At 58.0% G+C, this 20,874-nt stretch overlaps 4 protein-coding genes across 4 annotated transcripts; 2 read left to right on the top strand and 2 right to left on the bottom strand.

Annotated features, from left to right (window-relative positions):
* Positions 1-8,594: 8,594 nt before the first annotated feature.
* On the bottom strand, positions 8,595-10,436 carry CHLRE_23g754447v5 (uncharacterized protein). Its single transcript, XM_043072927.1, has 2 exons — positions 9,429-10,436; positions 8,595-9,271 (listed from the first exon to the last, which is right to left on the bottom strand). The coding sequence occupies exons 1-2, from the start codon at positions 9,637-9,639 to the stop codon at positions 9,267-9,269; spliced, it is 216 nt and encodes a 71-aa protein (XP_042914135.1). The 5' UTR covers positions 9,640-10,436; the 3' UTR covers positions 8,595-9,266.
* A 110-nt stretch (positions 10,437-10,546) lies between these two features.
* On the top strand, positions 10,547-11,972 carry CHLRE_23g754397v5 (uncharacterized protein). The gene has a single exon (XM_001703748.2). The coding sequence runs from the start codon at positions 10,801-10,803 to the stop codon at positions 11,413-11,415; it is 615 nt and encodes a 204-aa protein (XP_001703800.1). The 5' UTR covers positions 10,547-10,800; the 3' UTR covers positions 11,416-11,972.
* A 10-nt stretch (positions 11,973-11,982) lies between these two features.
* CHLRE_23g754347v5 (uncharacterized protein) lies at positions 11,983-13,626 on the bottom strand. The gene is made up of 2 exons (XM_043072926.1): positions 12,836-13,626; positions 11,983-12,481 (listed from the first exon to the last, which is right to left on the bottom strand). The coding sequence occupies exon 1, from the start codon at positions 13,553-13,555 to the stop codon at positions 13,253-13,255; it is 303 nt and encodes a 100-aa protein (XP_042914134.1). The 5' UTR covers positions 13,556-13,626; the 3' UTR covers positions 11,983-12,481; positions 12,836-13,252.
* A 360-nt stretch (positions 13,627-13,986) lies between these two features.
* Positions 13,987-18,702, top strand: CHLRE_23g754297v5 (uncharacterized protein). The gene is made up of 4 exons (XM_043072925.1): positions 13,987-14,050; positions 14,314-15,438; positions 15,895-16,114; positions 16,312-18,702. The coding sequence occupies exons 1-4, from the start codon at positions 14,027-14,029 to the stop codon at positions 16,362-16,364; spliced, it is 1,422 nt and encodes a 473-aa protein (XP_042914133.1). The 5' UTR covers positions 13,987-14,026; the 3' UTR covers positions 16,365-18,702.
* The last annotated feature ends 2,172 nt before the right edge of the window (positions 18,703-20,874 follow it).

Raw genomic sequence — 20,874 nt, 5'->3', positions numbered from 1 at the left:
GGCCAGGGAGGTTTGGAGACGTGTCAGGTTGTTGTTGGAGTGGAGTGCTTGTACCCCTGTGGTGTTCGCAATGAGGAGTAGCTGCAGGCCCTGCTTGCTGCTGGCAGCCTCGTCGGCCGTCCCAAGGCCATCTAACATGCTAGAGGCGGATACGCCAGGTGGAATCAGGGCCAGGATGGTGACATGTGGACTCGCAAGGCACCGGCTGGCGGCGCCTTTGCCTTGTGGGATAATCATGAAGGTGATGGCGGGGGTGGCCTGGTGTTCTAGGTGTTCGATCGATGCTGTTGCCCACGCCAGTGCCTTTGTGCAGGCGTCTGGGTCAGGGTCAGGGTGGGCGAGGGAAAGGCCATCAAACGGGGCCGTGTACGCATCATGTGAGGCCCCGAAGAGGGAGTCAGCTGCGTGTTGGCTGTAATATTTAGTGGCCCGGCCCGAGCAGTTGAGTGGAGAGGCAAACCGTTCCACCAGCCCCACTGGGCGGTCAGGGTCTGAGTGTGTCGAGGCAAGGCAGTTGTACAGCGCCAGCTTCAGGGACTCGGGGAGAGAGCGCTCACGTGTGGGGGCCGACTTGCATGTCTTGCCTTTGCTGTCTACCCGTGTGCGGAGTAGCAGTTTAGCCAAGTCTTCCGGGAAGCCCCCTTGAGATCGGTGCGGGCTGGTTGCGTCATGGTGGGTAGATAGGGCGTGTTCATACCGAGCTTTAAGAGTCAGCAAGGTACCTAGCGTAACGGATGCTATGTGGCGTCCGGTAGGGTTGTAGACGTGGGCGAGGGTGCGTTCATCAGTGTATGTGTCTGGGATTTGGATTGTATACCTTCCGGTGGGGTGGACGTCAAGGTAGGGATTGCACGGGTTGGTGTCAATGCGCGTGTTCTGTTTGGTGGTGCGTCGGACGTGGGACGCGGCCACGTCGGCTTGCGTCCATCGTCCTTGCTGTTGGGCAGGTGTAAGACGGGCGTCTTTGGGCTTGGGTTGTGGCGTGGGTGTAGGGGGTTTTGCAAGTTTCCGCAGGTGTTCGGAGATGGCAGGGGTCCACCCTTGGAGGGTGGGGCATTTGTCTACGGGTTCGCTGGTGGGGTCCCATTTCATGCGCAGGAAATATTTGTGGCACGCTTGCCCGTATCCCATGTGTGCGGCAGCAGTCCCAGTATACTTCATGCGGGTGTAGGCCTCAGCCGCTCCTTTAACAATGGTTGTGTCCTTCCAAGCTACCTCATAGTAGCGCTCGGTGTGGAGACTGGCACCCTTCTCTGGGGCAGTGACGGCTTTAGTGATGGGCCCAGCTTGAATGTGCGAGATTTCCTCAATGTCGTGGTACAGGGAGTACACTAGTTGCTTCGCTGCTTGGGCAACGTGGTATGCCTGCGTCGGCCAAGGTAGTTTGCCTGTCAGGAGCTGGAGTCGGATTCCCATCCAACGCTTGAAGGGCCTTGGTTGGGGTGGGTGGTCATCCAAGTGTGCACGGAGGCGTTCACGCTCCTGCATATATTCTGCACGCATTTGTCCTTGTGGGTCGTGGTCAGCCTGGCGGGGGTCGTGGCTGTCCCCCGGTGTGGCACCAGCAATGTTCGGCCAGTTTGGAGGCTCAGGTGCAATCATGAAATCCCCAGTGTCTGCCCATCTCGGTCGGGAGTCGTAAGCACAGGTGGGAGGTGTTGTTGGCGGGTTTGCGGATATGTAAGCTGTGACGGGATTTAGCGGATTGGTGTCGTCCACCTGGCTACCCAGGAAGTAGGGGTCTGCGAGGTGGGCTGGGGTTGTACGGGTCGGGTTGGGGCGAGTGCGGTTTTGCGGGAACCTGCTGTGGTGGCGGGGAATTCCAAGTCGAGGCATGCGGTTGGTTCCTTGCATGTCTTTTTGTACCTTGGCAAAGTAGTGTGGTGCCCACATGACAAAGTTCGGGGGACCGGAGTCATTTTCATCGGGGTCGTTGTTTAGTATAAAGCCAGATTTCTCTGTGTGGCTGCGCATATCGGTAGGTGGCAGTGGGTCGTGCCGGGGGTCAGCATCGATCTTTTGCTGTAGGCGCTTGATGGCGTTGGGTCGTTGTTTCTTACTTTTTGGCTGCTGGTGGGCCGTTGAGGGGGACGCTACTGTGGGTGGTGTCTGGGTGTTGGGGGCGTCCGGGCCCGCTGGTGTTGTTAGTGGGGGCGTGGGCTGTGTTAGCGGCGGTGGCATGGGTTGCGCTAGTGGCGGGGTAGGCAGTGTGCCTGTCGGAGTTTGGGTTAGAGTTGCCGTTGGCGACTGGGTTGGTGCTGTGGGTGGGGCACCTGTTGTTCTCAGCATGTGGGCTAACGTGGTTTGGCGTTGGCGGGGGCCTAGGCCATTTGGGTGTTGGGGTGTTTGAGCCTCGGTATTGGGGTGTAGTGCAGTCATGTGTTGGAGGTGGGCGTCCATCGTAGATTGGGTTGTTAGCTCGCCCGGGGTGGCATTGCGGGGTAGGAGGGCGGCAAAGGCTGGCGTGTTGGGGAGGGCTCTGTATCGCTGCGGAAGGGGTAAGTGACATTTGTAGCTTTCAGCCTGGTTGAAAGGTGCCTCACGGGCACCATCGCATTCCGCGCTCAGGCATAGGCTAAGGCGGTTTAGGGCCACTCGGTGCTTATGTTGGCATTGGTTGCGTGGCAGGTGTTGGAAGAGGACGTCAGAAGGAATGAGGCATGCGCGCCCCTCGGGTGTACGCTCTTTACCTACAAGGTTTCGCAAATCAAGGCCGGCTTGTGTCAAGGTAAGGACCGAGTGGTGTGAGATAGGGTGTGGGCTGCGGCTGATTGCGGTTAGCAGTGTGTTGGGTGGCCCTTTGTATGGGGCCCCGTGGTCCCATAGGGTGAGGTTATAGGCGCGCATGATGCTGAGTTGTTTCAGTGTCGTATAGTAGTGGCTTTCATGGCGGAGTTTGTGCATGTCTGTAGTGCCGGCTATTCTGGTCTGTAGTTCAAGCAGGGCATGTGTGACCATTCCCAGGCGGCCTGGGTCATTCAGGGCCAATGTTAGGGCCCGTGTTGCTTTCTGCACATAGATTGGGAGCAGGGAGCCGACTCCTAGGCCAGACATTTCTGCTGGCGTTAGGACGGCTCGCGTGGGGAACCCGCGGCTGAGGCGATAGCATGTTCTGGCCAGTCGTGCGATCATATTGTCAAGTGTGCGTATGTCGTTTTCCGTGTAGGGCATGACGGCGAAACTATATGCAGCAACGGATTGAATGCACGATTTGATGATGCGCAGGCATTGCTCTGGTGAGGCTTGACATGTTTGGAGGCTTAGGCTTTTGTCCGTGATATTTTTGCATAGGTACGCAAATTGGGGCCCCCAGTTTAGGGTCATTGTGACTTGCACACCGAGGTACTTGAACGGTTCCGTCGCTGGAAGGTAGGGTATACTTGTGGTGCCAATGTGGATTTTGTTTTCCAGCATTGATCTTAGTGTACGGTTGCATGTGGGCCCGTTCAGACCCTTGTCTTGCATGGCTCTGCGGTGCAGGATACCAGTGACTCTGCACTTTGCGTGGTTAACCTGCAGTCCGGCCCATTCAGAGTAGCGGTGGATTTTATCGCATTGTATCCGCAGGTCACTCAAGGTGTTTGTAAGCACCGCTAGGTCGTCGGCGTACGCTGCGGACGAGCAGTTATAGCGATCGTTCAGGTGCGGTGGTAAGCAGCCATATGAGTAGCCGCGTCCACCAACGTGCAGCCACCGGATTAGGGGCTCGATAAACATTAAGAAGAGGACGGGGGAGAGCGTGTCGCCTTGCACCGTGCCGCGTTCTATACTTATTGGGGCCGTGAGGCCATGTTCGGTCCGTACGTATGTGCGGGCGTTGGAGTATAGGTTTTGCACGACGCGTATCAGGTCGTGTGGCATTCCTAGGTCCCACATGATTTCCAGGAGGCGGTCGTGCGATATAGTATTGAAGGCGCTGGAGAAATCCGCATACATCACGTATATGTCTTGCTTGGTGAGCCCAGCGTCTTCAAGTGCGTGTACTAGGTTGAGGGTTTGCCGCTCGGTGTTCCTGTAGCGAAGGAACCCCTCTTGTGTTTCGCTGAAAATGTCTAGGTCTTGTGAAATATCCGAAATAGCCACGGTGATAAGGCTGGTCCATAGTTTGTACGTGGTATTGGCTAGCGCGATGGGTCGGTAGTTCTTTAGTAAGAGCGAGTCGCCTGGTTTGGGGAGTAAGACCGTTTCACTGGCGGTCCAGGAGGTGGGCGTATGGGCTCGGACCCACATAAGAGTGAGGAGGTTGTGCACGGTTGTGCGCATAGGGGCGGGTAGGGCGCGGAGTAGTTCATTGGGGATACCGTCTGGCCCGGGGGATTTGTTGCGACTTAGGTGATCGATACACGTGTCAAAGTTAGCGCTGTCGGCAATGCTAGGGAGCAGCGTGTGGGCCAGCGGTGAAATGGGGCTGTGTAGGGTGAACGTGTCAGGGGAGCTGGCCCTGAGGCTGGGGTCGAATGGGTACACTTGCGTTCGATCTTCGGGTTTATATTTACCACTGCGTGGTCCTGTGATACTGGCTCCCTGGCCCTGGAAGTAGGCATGGATTGCATCAAGGATGGAGGCTTTATCCGTACAGTGGGCCTTGTTTTGTGGGTGTATTAGCGCGGGTATGCCTCTGCTTTGCTCTTGTGTGGAAAATATGTCTTTGTGGGCTTGTTTGGCGCGCGTGGCAAGTTTATGTTGGAACCTATCTCGTGCTTTCTGGATATCGTGCCGTGTTTGCTTTTTCAGGATTTGCCGCAGCGTATCTCCGGCTCTCTTTATTTTGTCAATCAGGTTGGCTATCGCCGGCGTGGCGGGGGGAGGTCGAGGCCGGCGTTGTGGTTCTGCGGTGGTGGTGGCGTCGTGCGCCGGGGGTGGCTGTTGGGGTGGCGGATTTTCAGCATCCTGCTCTGTCGTTGGGTCAGGCAATGGGATTCCAGTGTTAGGCGCCGTCGTCGTCGTGATGTTAGCATATGGGTGCTGTTGTTGGAGTAGTGCGTCACACTGTGTGCGTAGCTGTTTTATCTCATTGTGGGACTCCCGGATGCGCTTATTTATTTTTCGAGGTGCAAACACACCGCGGGTGGGTGGTTTTTTGGGGCACATGTCGACTAGGATACTAAGCCCGTCTTGAAGGATCTCTAGGAGCTGGTTAGCCAGGGCGTCTAGGTCCGGTGTTTGAATGGCCGGGTCGGTCTGAAGGGCATGTTGTAGTTCCGAGGCGTTGGTGGCGCCAGAAGTGTGTTGTGCAAGATGCTGTTGAATTGCTGTTGTGGCAGGCTGAATGGCACTGGCGAGGGTCGCGATTGGGTTGGCTAGCGTGTGCTCGATTTTTGTTCGCGCGGCTTCAAGTGTTGATTTAGGGATTGGTAGCACCACAGTACGCCACGGGCCCGGCGTCTCTGGGGGTTGTGTGTCTGCTTGTGTTGCGGTGTGTGAGGGCCAGAGGCGGAATGGAAAGGTTGGCACGCGGGCGTGGAGTGAGTAGTGGTCGAAGAGGCCACCGCAGGGTTGCACCTGCAGGGTTGCCGGTGTGCGGCTTGCCGTGGGGAGGGCCGAGTGGATGTTCTGACAGATTAAGATGTCATCTATACGACTGGTGGGTTGAGGGGTCCCATCTCGTGTTTGGTAGAAGGACATGCTTACTGTGCCGCCGAATTCGGGAAGCCTTTTGAGTTTGTTCTTTGAGACAAAGCGGGCGTGGTGTTTGTCCGCCTCATCAAGGGGCCCTGTTCTGTCCCCCTCATTCAGGACTGCATTGAAGTCGCCGCCAATAATAACATGTGCATCCGTTTTGTTGGCGGTGTTAATTGTTTCTTCACAGTATTTGTATATACGACGGCGTGTGGGCATGTCTTCTGGAGCGTAAACTCCCAGTATATGGAGGGGGGTGCTGTGTGGTGTGCGTATGGTGCAATGGACGATATACCCGTGGAGGTGTGGTGGGATCGTTGCTGTGTGAACGTTGCTCCCCGAGTGGTAGCGTTTGGAGATGGCCATGAGGACGCCGGCGGAGCGGCGTTTATACTGTTCAGTCCCTGGTTTTGTGGACGTGAAAGTGCGGTATGATAGCTTCTCTTGCCTTAGGGTGTCCTTTAGCCAGCGTGTGCGTGGGCCCAGCTTGGTTTCGGTAAGAATCACGATGTCTGCATTCCATTCGCGTAGGTGGCATATGGTGGAAAGAAGGTTTGTGCCCAGCCCGCGTACGTTATGTGTGGCGATGTGTAGCCAAGTTGTGTTGTCAGGGCGTGTGTCAGTGTTGTCTTGGGCGCCAGCGCCAGGGTCTGGTGTAGGGCCAGGCGGTGTGCGTCGTGGGGTGTTGGGATTAACTGTTTGGTGCGTTGTCGGGCTGTCGGGTGGGTCAGCGCGTGGGCGCTGTGTGGGTCGTGCGACGCTTGGCGGGGTCTCTGGCCTTTGGTGGGGTGCTTGTGTTGTGATCCGGCCAACTGTCCGGAGTGCATTTCCTGCCGCTTCGGCATGCGTAGCAACGACTTGCGCCCACGTTGGTTGTGTTGTATTATTGGCCGTTGGTTGTGTGGGATTGGTGTTCGGTGCATGCATGTTCGCATTGGCCCTCGGTCTAGTTGTGGTGTTCGCGCGTGTGGGGCTTGTGGGCTCCAGGTCGAGCTGGTTGTCATGGCGTGGGCGGCGGGTGGGCCGTGCTGCACTGTCGGGGGTGGCGGGGCGTTCGTTCTGCGTTCGCGCTGGTTCAGTCGCCTCCCTTCGGGTAATATTGAGGGTGGCTTGGGTGAGGGGGCGAGTCACTGTAGTTTCGGCGGGGCCTGGGTGGGGTGTGGGGGCTGCGTTGTCTCCTGCACTGTGGTTTGTCGGTAGTTGGGTAGTCTGTCGGGCGAACATAGTGGAGAGGGCCCTTTGGGTGGGGCCTCGTTTGGGTTTGGTTTGATTCGGGGGCGGCGGTGATGGTGGTTGCGGCGGCGGCGGTAGGTTTGGAATTGTTGGGTATGTCCTTGGGTCAAGCGGCATGTCTAGGTGGTAGGGGTGTAAGCAGAATATGTCGCCTTTCACTGCTTGCCAGAGGTCCGGTGTCATAGGTTTACGCCCAATGTGTACAAAGGATTCGACTAGAAACCAGCTGTCTTCTTCCTTGCGTATTGCGTAGGCGTGTCTCCCATCGTGCACCATAAACCCCATGTTCCGGGAGCATTCTGGGAGTAGGCCTAGAATTGTGTCCTGAGAGTGGCCTGGGTCAAGGTTAGGGGCGGCTAAGCGTAGAAGCAGGCGTGTTCCCGTAGTGTCGATTGGCGCTGGGCGGTGGCGGAGGTAATGGTTGATGGCGGCTTCATGGAAAAGCCCATTGTGTTTGAAGTGATGGCCCCAGGTCGCTTGTAGTTCGGGTGTGTCGGCCAGCGCAGTGTGCACGACTTGGCAGAAAGCAAGCACGGCATGGGCCCTTAGCCACGGTGCTCCCAGCATGTTGTTGATAGCGTGTATCGTACAGAAATTGAGGTGTTGTTGTTCGCGGAAGTATGTGCTTGGTATTTGTCTGGGCCAGCTTAGTGGTACTGGGATATGCCCGTTTTCGACTGCTGGTGTAGTGGTCCGCTCTGTGTTATTTCCGCCTCGTAGCGGATGTGAGGGTGACGTTAAATCGGGTTGATGTTGTCCAGGCTGCGTGCCGATTTGTAGAGTCATTGGGTTGCTACTCATGATGTGCGAGTAGGCCGCAAGGTTGGTGATAAGGTTGATCGTTGCGTCGTGAGGGTGTGCGTGTGTTTGGGACAGGAGTAGGGTGGTGGTGACGGTGGTGATGTTGAGGCTTGGCGGGCCAGGGACGTGAGGGAGGAGTTGCAGGGCCAACGGGGTCGTAACTGGTGCTAGTTGGGGGGAGTGGGCAGTGGTTTGTAGGTTCATGAGGAGCAGGATGATAGTGGTCAATGTGCATATAGAGAAGGTAGGTTTCAGGATTATCCCGCGGCCAAGCCCATATAGCGGAAGCCCCAGGATTGCAGGTATCGCGCCGCGCGTTGTTTTGATAATGCTGTATACCGCGCACGTTGTCGCTAGTAGCGTAATGATGGTTGTGGTGTGCTGGTATGTCATGATCAGGAGGATTAAAGGCTGGGCTAGAAGAAAGGCTGCAGGGATGGTGAAAATCAGGTTTTTCGCCCGTGCTGGTGTGGGGTGAGCTAGCAGGTTGCGTGATGCGTGGTTGAGTTGCGCAACGCCGGCGATAGTTAGGATGAGCGTGGGGATCCATAGTGATGCCTGCGACGTGACTTGCCAGCCGCTCAGGCCTAGCTGCCCAGCGCTGGTGGCCGAGTAGGATAGTGTGTGTGCGAGGAGGATTCGCAGCCAGGCGACGGTGTGGCGCAGGAGTGTACAGGTTCCGTGGAATATGCCTACGGTGACCCAGAGAAGTGTGCTGGCGGTGTGAGCAGAGACATAACTGGCTGTCGTTATGAGTGTGTCTGTTTCGTTGTTCAGTAGCAGCTGTGTGATGGGGTATGGTCCCATTATCTGGCACCAGAGGCTGGGGTCGCCGCTGTAGGCGGTGTTGTGGTGGCAGAGGACGGTACAGGCAAATGTGTTGCAGTTTGCTTGTTCGGCGTGCGCCGCGTTGTCTCGCTCCGGGGGTCCGTCGTTCCCCGCGTTGAGTTCTTCGTCTCTTGCCACTTTACCATAGGTGACCGCTGCGTCGGCGGTCTTGCTACTCTCCGCGTGCGCATAGCTCCCACTACTTATGTCCTCACCTATATTGCTCGCTGCTATCCTAGGGCCCATAGCATCCTCCATCTTGTCCTGCAGTTGGCGCCAGCAGGCATTAAATCCGATACATTTAGAAAAGCTATCTCTCTGCAGTTCGAGGCTCTCAGGCGAGCGATACCCATCGGCGTCTACGCCCATGTTGCTGAAAATTGTAGCCGCACTGTGCGTGCACCGCTCAGATCTATCGGCAGTCTCATACCACATCCTCTGCTCTCTCTCTTTCCGGCAGCGGGTTTGCTCCGCATTGTCCTGGTTGCTGGCAGCCGTGTGGGTTGTAGAGCTCCTCGGCCCCCATCCATCGGCTCTATCATCTCCTTCCGTACTATGAGCACACCCTTTCGTCCTGTGGTTGCTATCTAGCTCACAGCAGGGCGTAGTGGTGTTTTCCCGCAATATGCTGTTCATAGCTTCCAAGGCCCTTGGCGTCGTACCGGTGTTTTGCTGGCCCAGCTTCCCGGCGCCATCCACGCGAGTGTGCAGTCCTCCTTTGGGTGTGCCCAGCCGGAGGGGTCCAGGTCCCGTGCGTATGGCGTCGCAGGTGTCGCTAGGTAGATTTAGGCTGCATGGTGACCGGTGTGGTACAATTTGGGCAGGATTAGGTACAGGTTGTGGTTGCAGACAGGTGGGGCACAGATTTGCTTTGTCGGCATCAGGATACACAGGTGGGTGGTTGCTGCGTTGGGGCTGAGTAGGGGGTGTTGATTGCCCCGTCTCACCGGCTCCCTCCTCGTCATCGGTGTCCATTGCCGCGGCCACGGCGGGCCCAGCCTTTGTGGTGATGCAGGGCGCGCGCGCACTGGCCAGCCTGTACCATGCCTCGAGCTGCAGCACGTCGAAGGCGACACGCAGGGGGTGCTGCTTGCCCGGCGTGTCGGGTGGCGCGGCGCAGCTCGCTTGCGTGATGCCATGCGTCCCTATTGATTGCATTGGAAGCGCGGATAGGCGTTGTGAGGTGTTTGAGGTCTTGTAGGCGCTAAATGGTTCGCAGTGTTGGCTTGCGCTGGCGATCCGCTGGGCGGACGCCGAGTGTAGGGACCGCAGGCATAGGCTTTGGCCATAACAGCGAGTATTGTTAAGTGAGGCACTAGCAAAGCTTGCGGGTGTCATTTTTGTTTGTATAAGAGCTGTGCTTCGTCCCAGGTGTAGTGTCCGCGGCGTAGATTTGCATTGGCTCTCAACGAGTTTTGGAGGGTGCCATATTCTATTGTAATGTAGTGGTAGTGCTCCTTCTTTCGATTGATTATCGAGGGGCCCCAGCAGGGGGTCAGTCGCGTGTCGGTATTTAACCTTTGTTCGGTTTGTTCTACCTAATTGGTATTCTTCTTGTCTGGGCGTATCTGATGAGTGTTCCATGTAGTTTGTTTGTGTCTGGGAGGGCAGGTCGCTGGGGAAGGCTTTGGCGGTGCAGGTTTCTTTCTTGTTTTGTTGTTTATCCGAGTGGTTTTGGTAGTGTATATCAGGCTTTCTTGAGTATTGCTGCCAAAATGTCGGAAGCTTGTTCAGAGGGCGTTCTGTCTCGTGTGAGTGTTCTGCTGTAGGTTGCTTATCACGTTTGATATACTGGTGGTTATTCGTGGGTGTTGGGAGGGATTCCCACGGTATGTCAAGGCTGGGTCTCGGTTCTTGATCCCTTGCTTCGCTGGAACGGTTTACATGTTTGACTTCCTGATATTCTGCATTCGCTAGCAGGCAGTCTTGGGAGTCGTGAGGGGCTTCCGGGGGAGAAATTGAGGATAATGGCGCCATTTCTTGCCAGTTCCGCTGGAGCTCGGCCGATGGGTCCCCTCCACCGATTCCTGTTGTCTGAGACAGCTCACGAGATCGAGACCATAGGTCTACGAGAGCCCGAGAGACTCCAGGAGGGTGGATGGGTCCAGTCGACGACCGGGGGCTTTCCAGCGGGAACTTGTTTGTGAGGCTTATCATTAACATGATAAGGACCCGTAGGAGGGCCATTTTGGGGCTCAAAGCTCCGATTTTCCCGACAGCTCTCAACAGAGTGCTTCCAAGCTGGTATCCGCGCGTGTTCGCAGCGAGATATCGTATAATCTTAAACATATTTTGATCAGCGCGCACTATCAAGTAACTATGTTCGACCCCAGCATTCACAACGCACGAGCATGGCTGTCCACCAACGACAAGCACGGCGAGGCGCTCCAATGGACCGACGGCCAGAAGCTGCGCGTTGCCCGCTGCCGCCTTGGCCAAGAGGCCTCAGTCTGGGAGAATGGTGAGTCCGCCACGTACGGTGAGCCCCCTACGTGGGGAGCGTTCAAGCACAGTTTCATTAGCCGGTTTGTCCCCCGTCTTGAGGAGCTGCATGCCAGTCTTGCGAACTGCTTGCAAGAGCCGGGGGAGCGGGTGCAGGCGTATGCCGACAGGTTCCGTCACCTGCTGGCCCTGCTGGGCATCAACGGCAACAGCAACAAGCAATACATGTACCAGTTCATGGGCGGTCTACGCAAGAAGCTGGCCGACGAGGTCTACCGGTCTCACCCGGACAACCTCCAGAACGCCATTGATAAAGCCATCTACATCAACCAGGGCCTGGGCCGCCTCAACCGTTCTGTGGACCGGGACGGGGACGAAGACCGGGAGCCCTTCAGGTTCAAGGACAGGTATGACGGTAAGGCCCCGCCCGCCTCAGACGACTCCGAGAAGAGGCGGTACGGGCGTGGGGACAAGGGAGATGACCGGGAGTGACAGCGAGGGCGGAGTGACAGCGAGGGGGGGAGGGGGGATGGAGGGGGGCATGTCTATCAGTCTGCACGGCACGTTCGTGTGTCTGTACAAGGCATGGGTAGCCTGTGGGGGCTTGTCAGGGCGGATTGACAGCGAGGGGGGGAGGGGGGGGGATGGAGGGGGGCATGTCTACCAGTCTGCACGAGACATGTGTGTGTGTGTGTGTGTGTGTGTGTGTGTGTGTGTGTGTGTGTGTGTGTGTGTGTGTGTTTACAAGGCATGGGTAGCCTGTGGGGCATGTGAGGGTGAATTAGCAGCGATGAGGGAGGGGGGATGGAGGGGGGCATGTCTACCAGCCTGCACGGCACGTTCGTGTGTCTGTACAAGGCATGGGTAGCCTGTGGGGGACTGTGAGGGTGAATTGGCAACGAGGAGGGGAGAAAGGGGTGGTGGGGGACATGTCTATCAGCCTGCACGGTACGTTCTTGTGTCTGTACAAGGCATGGGTAGCCTGTGGGGGCTTGTCAGGGCGGATTGACAGCGAGGGGGGGAGGGGGGATGGAGGGGGGCATGTCTAGAAAGAAAAGAAAGAAAGAAAGGTTACACTGGGCCTAAGCTCCTAGCGTGAGATTATCGGAGAATCGCTTGCGAGTGCAACCCCAGCACTGCCAAGCGGACTCTACGGTCTGCACCACCGCATCCTAGCCACCATCATCCTAGCACATCCGAGCCACCTTATCCTAGCCAATCAGCGCCACCCTATCCTAGCCATCACCCTATGTCGCTAGGGAACGCCGCACTAAAGCTGCGGAGCAATGCCAGTTAGTTGCAACATGCCAGAGCCATGGCGCTCCTGCTTCGACCTTGGATCTTGGACCTTGGACCGCACCTTGGACGCCTCTACACTTCGGACTTCTGCACCACGACCTTTTTCATTCGTGGGATCACCGATCGGTTTCGCACCAATTTTTCGCCTTTTGCATAATTGGGCTTTTATCCGGATTTGTACCCGGGTCCCTTCTGCCGTAAGGACGAGTCAAATCGCTACCAGCTAGGCCGGGGGCCTGATTGTGCACACCCTCCTCCTCTGGGCGCGAGGCGGGGGAGGGGGTGGGGGCGGGGGCTGTGATGGAGGTGTGCGATGCCGCGCGGGACGTATGGTCAAGGTGCTGGGGTGGGGAGTAGCCGGTGCACGGTATGTGTGTGTTCGTGTGTGTGTGTGTGCCTGAAAGGTTTGTCAGCCGTACAGGCATTGATTGGTGCAAAGTAAGCAACGAGTGTTCACCAGTGCCATCACCAACAAAACTGATGAACGGGCTGTGTCATGCTGGTTTGCAATTCAACAGCGCTCATATCTTACAAAGACAGGGGCGGCGTCAGTGGCCGAATTCCTTAAAATGGCTTCGTTTAGTTGACGAAACAGGCTGCCGCCGATTCTCACCCTCAAAATTGTTTCCGGGGCTCCGCCACTGATCCGCACGATGTGGACACCGACATGATACGCCCACTCCTTGCTGCGTCCCGCCGACGTAACCCGAGTCTGCCGTCAGGGGAATCCCTGTCTCCCGCCGTCAACAGTCAACACGCCTAGATACAGCCCTTTGAGCCTTCTTACGATATGCCATCAATTCTAGCGCTCGGTCAAGGCAAACGTAACGACCGCCCCCAACATCATTAGTGCTTCTATGGTGGTGCCCATCCGTGAGGCAGACTGTGAAGACACGCAACAGTGCAACAACAACAGCTATACCACCTCAGCGCTTGTGATGATCTGTGCTCAACAGCCGTCATTGATGTGTGAGGCCTACGTCTCCCTTGTTGCAAGTCGTGGTGCAGATGCAAGCAGAGCTAGCCTCGTTTAGGGCACGTGCGCTAGTACCCACGCAAGCTGATACGGGAGCACGTTGATCATGTCGGGTGGTGCGCCATGGCGAGAGTGCATCATGTGCAGGAGAGCAGCATGCAGGCGCCGCCATTTATCTACGGAAACGGGCGCGTGCCAGGCTTCCCACAGGTGCACGACTTCGAATCCGTGGCCGTACACGCTCCACGCCACGTCAGGCGTGTTGGTGATGGTGGGAGGACCAGGAGTGGGTGCAAGTGCGTTGCCGGGCGCGGTGGGAGTGGTTGGCTGGAGAACGTTGAATGCTGCAACGGCCATGCCGTCAGGCGTGGCGCGCAGGACGCGCAGGGTTGGCAGGTTGCAGGCCCAGAGTGCGAAATTCACGGCACTGGAGAAACTGGAGGGAGCGTCAGGTGGGCCCAGGAGAATGGCACCGGTCCATGCGCCGGCAGACTGCACTTGTTGGTGCCCCTGCGTAGGGTGGGGGATGGCGGGTTGGAGTGGAGGTGTGGGCGTGCAGTGGAAGGGATGGATGCGGAGCTCAGGCCCAGAGACGCCCAGCTGCGGCTTGTGCGTACAATGGGCAGCGTTGGAGCGGGCGGGAGTGCCAGAGGGGAAGGTCAGCTTCTGGCCGCCAGCACAATCGCTAGCGATGTCCCAGATCCCGGGCCCAGCGGAAGCGTACAGCAGCTAGAGCAGCCCGCCGTTGCACCTGCTCGTTACCGGTCATCAAGCTACCTGAAAGACTACCTGTACCGCGGCGAGGCGCTGCGCGAGCTGTCTCCTATGATGATGGCCATGTTGTTTTATAAGGTACGAGGTTGCGTGCGCGGCAGCTTGCACGCCTGGAGTTATGGGGTGCAGGGGTGTTCAGTCCGTAGGCTCGCATGTGTTATAATGTCTTGCAGCAGCACTTCGGCAGGGCCCAGCAGCAAAGAACTGTATGTGTGCCCACCACCCCGCAGCACTCGGCCGGGCCAGATGGAGCGCAAGGGCACCATCTCCGCCTGCATCCCGCGCACCCAGAGTACAGTAAATGCGTGTGGCGGCGCCGGCTGCGGCCGTACGTGCCGCAGCCGGTGTGTGACCCCGTTGTGCGGCCTGCGAACGGCGTGGACGATCCGCAGGTGCTGGAGCGCTATGCAGTGTTCGCGCTCGCGAACTTCGCCGCCTACAGCTGTGACGACAGGCTCGATCTCAGCAACGGCGCATGGGCAGCTTATCAGCGGTGCTTTGCACAGCCGGCGGACGGCCAGTCGCTGCATGTGCGCATCGCGTGCCGTATGCTCGATCACGTGGATGGGCTTGCGCGCGTGCGAATGCGGGCGGAGGAGCGGCGGCAGCTGCAGGCGGAGGTGGAGGGCACCGCTGAGGATGCGGCGGAGGAGGCACTGTTGGAGGGCGTGCCGGTGGAGGGCATGGACGACCTGGAGGCAGAGCCGCAGGATGATGAGGAACCCGATGTTAGGCGCAGCGCAGGGCCCGCAGCGGAGCTCTGGCAGGGTTGTGCGCTATCGGAGACGGAACGGGCAGGGCTGCTGCAGCGCGTTGTGCACGGCGGCCTCGGTGGCGGTCTGACTACAGAGGCGACCACCGTGGTTGCCCAGATCCCGCGCGCCAATGCATGGCCAGCGGTTGGGCGTACAGCGGCGGCGGCAGTAGTGCGCAGCACGCAGGAGTGGACGCACGAGCGGCTGGCTGCAGCACAGCAACGCATGCATGATTACGACCTAGGTGGGCAGTACGCCGCACAGGCGCTCGCGCAGGCGCAGGGAGCAGTGCAGCAGCAGCTGCTGCTTTACAACAGCGGCACTGCGGCAGTGACAGCGAAGCTGGTGCTCATCTCGCCATTGGCGGTTACCACAGCCGCCCCAGAGGTGCAGGGCGTCTGGCCCGATGCAGCGAACCCTGGTGCAGAGCCGCCGTACGTGCTTTGCCCGGAGGACTCGCAGCCGACGCCTGAAGACACAGCGCGGTTATGGAACCTCAGCGACGACCAGCAGCAGGCGTTCATGCTGTACGCGCAGCTCCTGCTAGCAGAGGCCGCCGGCGTCCGTCAGCCCCCCGTGTGCTCGGTGCTCACGGGCAAAGCCGGCAGCGGCAAGTCGCGGGTGCTGCAGGCATTGCTGTGGTTTGCATACCAGCACCGCTGCGAGTCTCTCATTGCCCTCGTGAGCTACACGTGGCGCGCTGCGCTGCATGTGAGTTGTGTGTGGGGTGTGTGGGGTGTGGGGTGCAAGAGGGGTTCAGTTCGGAGGTGAAGTGTGGCGGTGGTGGACTGGTCCTGCTAGTCCTGCTCGTGCGTGCTGGGGGGTTTAGCAGCCAGGGAGCCTTACATGATCATGCTGTTGACTTCGGCCGCTGCCATCACGGTCCATTTACAGGACTCTACGCCAGGCGTGCTCGGCACCAGCACCACGTCCTTCTTTGCGACTGCTGGCACCTTTGGTCCGCCTCACCGCGATCGAGTTCAGCGCAACCTCAATGGTGTGCGCTTCATTTTCCTAGATGAGTTTAGCACGTGTGGGCTGTCCCACTGGGCGCGCATTTGCATGCATGTGCACGCGGCACGGAGGCACGTGGGTATAGACAGCACGCACCTATATCACGGGCCGCTGTCAGATCTGCATGGCCTGCTTGTTGGCGACTTGCGTCAGTTGCCACAGCCACGGCACGTGCCGCTATATAGCGGTGCTGCGGAGGAGAGCTTGCGGCGGCTGCTGGCGCCGGGCGCAGGGGACGGCGGGGCCATGGAGCGCCAGATCCGGCAGCTGGAGCATCCGGAGGGCAGCATGAACCTCATGGGGCGGGAGCTGTGGAATATGGTGCCGTTCGCGTTCATTCTCACTCACCAGCATCGGCAGCAAGCAGGCGTAGGTGACAACAACGAACCTCTCTTCATGCTAGCGGAGAATTTTGGTGGCGTGCAGGAAATCTCTCAGGCAGATCTGGACACAGCGTGCGAGCAGCTCAACGCGCGTGTTTGGCGGCCCCCGAAGCCAGGGATTGACCCCGTGCCCCAGCCCTTTGCAGTTGTCCAGCGCCATGTCGTGCGGGTTCCACTGGCATTGCAGCTCGTGCAGCTGCATGCGCTCGCGCAGCGTCAGCAGCTGCTGCTGTGGCGTAGCGCGGACTTGTCGCCTGACGGGAGCAGCTTACCTACTTCGCATGTGCATCAGTTAGATGCGCTTGGCGGGGCCGACGATGATAGTGGTGTGCCCGCTGTGTGCGCATTCTTTGCTGGCATTCGTTACGTGTTTACATCAAATGAGCATGTGCGTCTGTATCACATCAACAACAACAGTGCCACAGGCACCGGCATTGTTCTGCATCCCAACGAGCCACCATTGCCAGATGCAAGCATTGCCCCCGTGCATGTCCTCAAGTTCGTGCCCTCGGCTGTAATGGTGCGCCCTGACGGGCCTGATGCGGGTCGGGTGTCTGTCGATCAGGCCCTGGATGTCGGGGAGATTCCTGTTTTACCGTGCAGTGCTATGTTCACATCGCAGCATGCAGCCCTGCGGTTGCCTGTGATGCGCTGGGGCTTTCGTGTGGAGCTTGCGTACGCAGTTACCGATTACTTCGCGCAGGGGCAAACTCTGCCACCGCACGAATTGTGGTTGGTGGATATGTGCAAACCGCAGCACGGCAGTTGGCGGCGGGCTTCAATTTACGTAATGCTCACCAGGTTTCGTGGGTTGCATGCGTTACATTTAGTGCGCCCGCTGTGGGCCTCGCGGGCCGAAGAGCGCCGGCTTAAAAAGGCGCTGCGTACCATGCTAACGCCCGAGGCAGATCTAGCTGCGGAATGGCAGCGGCTATTGAGGCTCTCCCAGAGCACAGCAGTAGCGGTGCCAGGTATGATTGTGCGCATTCAGGCTAGCATGGCTGCCTCATAACCAAGGCCTTCAATGCATGCATGGTTGCAACATCTGGCATGTGGCGGTAAACACTGGGTTGTCCTGCGTCCCGGCCAGCAAGGACAGTGTAGTGTTTTTAACATGCACGAGGTGTACTGACAGATGACCTGGAAGCGTGGAGTACCTTGTGGGTGGTGAGTGCTGACTGCAATTTACAGCGGTGACTTTCTTGTTGGTGTTTGGTGTGGTGACCATCATGCTTGGCTTCGCTGGCTGGACGTATGTCACTGAGCTGTTTGACAGACAGGCGTAGGGCAACGTGTACGTTCGGGTTTAGTTTCTACCTGTCCTGTCTCTGCGTGAAGCCGGGGTATTGTTTATCTGCTTGCTTGTCGTGTTTTGGATTGTTGCGTGTTTACAACAGGTTGATGTGTGGCCTGGTTAATCCCTTGCACTTTGATGAGGTTATTGTTAGCCAGCTGGTGTTCGCACAGGAGGTTAGTGGTCGAACAGTCGACCGACAGATGGATCGCGGGATTTGTTTTTGGCATTTACCGCTTGGATTCTATTCGCAACGTAGCTCGGCATACACGCTTAATATGCATAGTTAGAAGACTTCGGGGACGCAAATCGCTTGGAAATGGAGGAGGGTCTCAATATGCTCGGCCCGCGATGTCGCGCTCTTGAGCTTGTATTATGCACTGCGCGCAATGCGCGTTCAGCATGCATATTCTTACGAACAACTAGGGACTTGAGTGACGCGGTGTGAAAATCAGTCGGGGTCTCGACATGCTTGGCTCGCCATTTCGCGCTCCCGAGCTCGTTGTGTGTGTTCCGAACAATGCACGCTCAAAATACATGTTCAATATGTCCGTCGCGATGTTCGGCAAATAGGCCAATGCGCAACGGAGTGCGGCGCTTGCGGACCCAAAGGCGGTGCCGGGTGTGCCGTGGCGAGTGTGTAGAGGACGAGAGGCACGTCTTGCTCGAATGTGGAGCTTACACAGAGCTAAGAGTGGCATATGGAATCAATAGTAATTGTGTGAAGGAAGTCATGCTTAGCACAGAGGTTAGAAAATTAGCCGCGTTCCTGTACTCAGTGCAGGCTCTGCGTGCTAGCATTCTGCGGGGCGATTGAGCGGACTGAACCTGCTTTGTTCTGCTATATGCGCCTCCGGACTCAAAGGAGTTAGTGGGGCCGCATGGACTACGACGCCATGTAAATGCTCATGCTCATGCGATGTTGGAGCTTGAAAACCGACAAGCATGGTGTATAGATACACCTGGTAGCCTGAATTCCTGTTTTTTCGCGATGTCGGTGTATTCTGTTGATGTTGCATCATGTCGTGCTTTATCGCATTCTTGGTTTCTGCACCCGCGTGGCCTTGTTTGTAAAATTTCGCGGCGCCCTGATCTTATCTTGTTCTTCGTTGTGATCGTGTGTCAAAAATTTGTTTTTGGCGGGATTCGAACCTGTGAGCACTACGCTAAGCTCCATAATCAGACCCTCCAGAGGAGGGTGTGCAAACTAGTTAGCGATCCGGTGATTCGGGCGGCGATACTCCTTAGCTTGGATGTGACAGACGGCGGTACTCCTTAGCTTAGACTTCTTGGCAATGCAACTGTACGGGCGTACGACGGGGGCCCTCGCCATGAGTATAAAAGCAGCCCTCTTCCAGCCGTTACAGGTAGACCCAGACTTGAGCAAGCGCGCAAGACCCAGACTTGACACGCCAATACGCACAACCAAGTCATCCGGTGAACTCTAATACTGACTCCTGTTTCCCTCGCTCTACGCGAGCCTTTGTAAAGAACCGTGTGCCCTTCTCGCTCCTCTGTCCCTCTGCCCCGGTTCCCTTGGCCATAGCGCCCATCACAGCCCGCAGGGCTCTCTCACGGCAGCTGGACAGCCATCTGCGCACAGCCTCTCCGTCGCCCCAACGTCTCTCTCTTACAGGCTCGCAGGAACCAAGCCAAGGCCCCGGTCGCCCCAGTGCACCCCGCCTTTCCCTCGTCTCCCCAGCGAGCGAGTGGACTACCCACGAGCGCAGTACTCGTGGACGAACGTGTGACAGCCGTGTCCTGTCACCTGCGCCCTGCGCCGCCTCTCCCTCTTCCCAACCTCTCCCGCAGGCGCTCCTTCTCCCTCAACGTGCCGCCCCACTGCAGCACGATTACGACAGCTCTCTGGCCTTCCCCAGCGAGCGAGTGAATAACACGAGTGAGCCCTCGTGTGCCTACGTGTGACGGCCCTGCCTGTCACTGGCTTCTCTCCCTCTTTCTCCTCTCTCCCTCTCTCTACCGCCCGCCGCAGCGTGTCCTCCCACCTGCATCACGGCCCCTGCCTCCGTTTACGCAGACTTCCGCTGTAAGACGCATCTCGATTAACTCAACAACGCTTCCGCACTTATCTCTCAAAAGCTAAAACAGCCTCCAGCACACACACATACGGTATCGTGATCAGAGAGCTTCCGCTCTACTGTCGCTTCCGCAGCCTCAGCCGAGTGACACACGCGCTCTGTCCTCACACAGACACGTGTTACAGGTTATACAACGATCCTTGGGCACGCCGGCATACGTAGCCTCCGCGAAAAAAATTATGTCGTGGACGCGTTCCGCGCAGGCCCGGCGGGCTGGCTGCACACTAATACCTTGCAGCTGTGCCGAGATAGGCCTTCATCGCCGAGTTCGCCGACTTCCCCGTCTCGCCGGCTTCACCGACGCTGGCGTTCCAGGCTCGCACGCTCAGTACTTTGCATTACATGCTATTCTTTGCAGTGGCCTGCATGTGCGAAGCGCGAAACTGGCGCGACATAACTTTCTTCCTTCAATGCCTGCCGCGCTCGTGTTTCGCGTGTAACCCTACCGCTGTTGCAATTCACTGCATTACATGCTATAGTGTGGCGCTGCGTGTGTGCGTGTAACGCGTGTGTGCGAGAAGCCGTGCGAGAAGCCGGTCCAGGGTACGGTCCGGGGTACGCTGGGCGCTAAGTGGTGTAGTCCTCCGCTCTGCTCTACGCTACGCTTCGAGGAGCTACGGCGATCCGCTCTGCTCTACGCTACGCTTCGAGGAGCTACGGCGATAACCGGAGGGCCCCGCTGCGGGAACTCGATGCGACCGCAAGGGCTCTTGCCCCTCCCCCTTCGGGGGAAGGGGCAAGCCAACCAGGGTGGCTGCCTAGCTGTGGCCGGGCTGACGCGAAGGCTGACGGGCTGCTGTAAATGGTGAGCCGAGACTGGTATGAAAGGCTGGTGCCGGCCAGGCGAGTTGAACATGTGGTGCCGCTGATGGGGACATGACGCGCTGTAGGCCATGAGGGTGGTAGGGATGTCTGGGCGATCGGGGCATCGGGGTCGGAGATGCATCCAGCCGGCTGGCGAGAAGCAGACGCTGACGGAAGAGGAGGTCGGTCTTTGCAAGGAGCTTGAGTCTTTGCTGCCAAGCCGGGCTTCCGTGAGCGTCAAGGACGCCAAGGTGTCCTACGGTGCCATCGACGCTGGGGGCCTTCTTTCTTACATAGACTGTCAGTGCGTGCTTCGCTTACGAGCGCATCCTTACTGCTGATACGACCAGGCGCGGTTGTTGGTGAATGTCTGTTGCGCTTACACAACTCTGCTGCTTCTTGCAGGGACCGCTGGCCAAGGCCTTGAGCGGCCTCTCTTCAAAGACCAAGCGCTCCTCTCTGGGGTCCCAGGCGCCGTCGACGTCGCCGCCGCGCCCCAGCCCAGCCCGCCCATGCCCCCGCCCATGCCCCAGTCCAGCCCAGGCGCCATCGA

The sequence above is a fragment of the Chlamydomonas reinhardtii genome (assembly GCF_000002595.2).
Source record: "Chlamydomonas reinhardtii strain CC-503 cw92 mt+ unplaced genomic scaffold scaffold_23, whole genome shotgun sequence".
NCBI lineage: Eukaryota > Viridiplantae > Chlorophyta > Chlorophyceae > Chlamydomonadales > Chlamydomonadaceae > Chlamydomonas > Chlamydomonas reinhardtii.
Note: the sequence above shows the minus strand (reverse complement) of the source record. Positions and strands in the feature narration are given on the sequence as shown.

What these genes read in the sequence shown, in the direction of transcription:
- CHLRE_23g754297v5 (XM_043072925.1), top strand. Translation starts at nt 14,027, where the DNA reads ATGATGGCCATGTTGTTTTATAAG. An exon ending in TGGCCATGTTGTTTTATAAG is followed by an intron (nt 14,051 to 14,313) that starts GTACGAGGTTGC and finishes TACGTGCCGCAG; the next exon opens with CCGGTGTGTGACCCCGTTGT. An exon ending in TCGGCAGCAAGCAGGCGTAG is followed by an intron (nt 16,115 to 16,311) that starts GTGACAACAACG and finishes CTGGCATTGCAG; the next exon opens with CTCGTGCAGCTGCATGCGCT.
- CHLRE_23g754347v5 (XM_043072926.1), bottom strand. Translation starts at nt 13,555, where the DNA reads ATGGCCGTTGCAGCATTCAACGTTCTCCAGCCAACCACTCCCACCGCG.
- CHLRE_23g754447v5 (XM_043072927.1), bottom strand. Translation starts at nt 9,639, where the DNA reads ATGCAATCAATAGGGACGCATGGCATCACGCAAGCGAGCTGCGCCGCG.
- CHLRE_23g754397v5 (XM_001703748.2), top strand. Translation starts at nt 10,801, where the DNA reads ATGTTCGACCCCAGCATTCACAACGCACGAGCATGGCTGTCCACCAAC.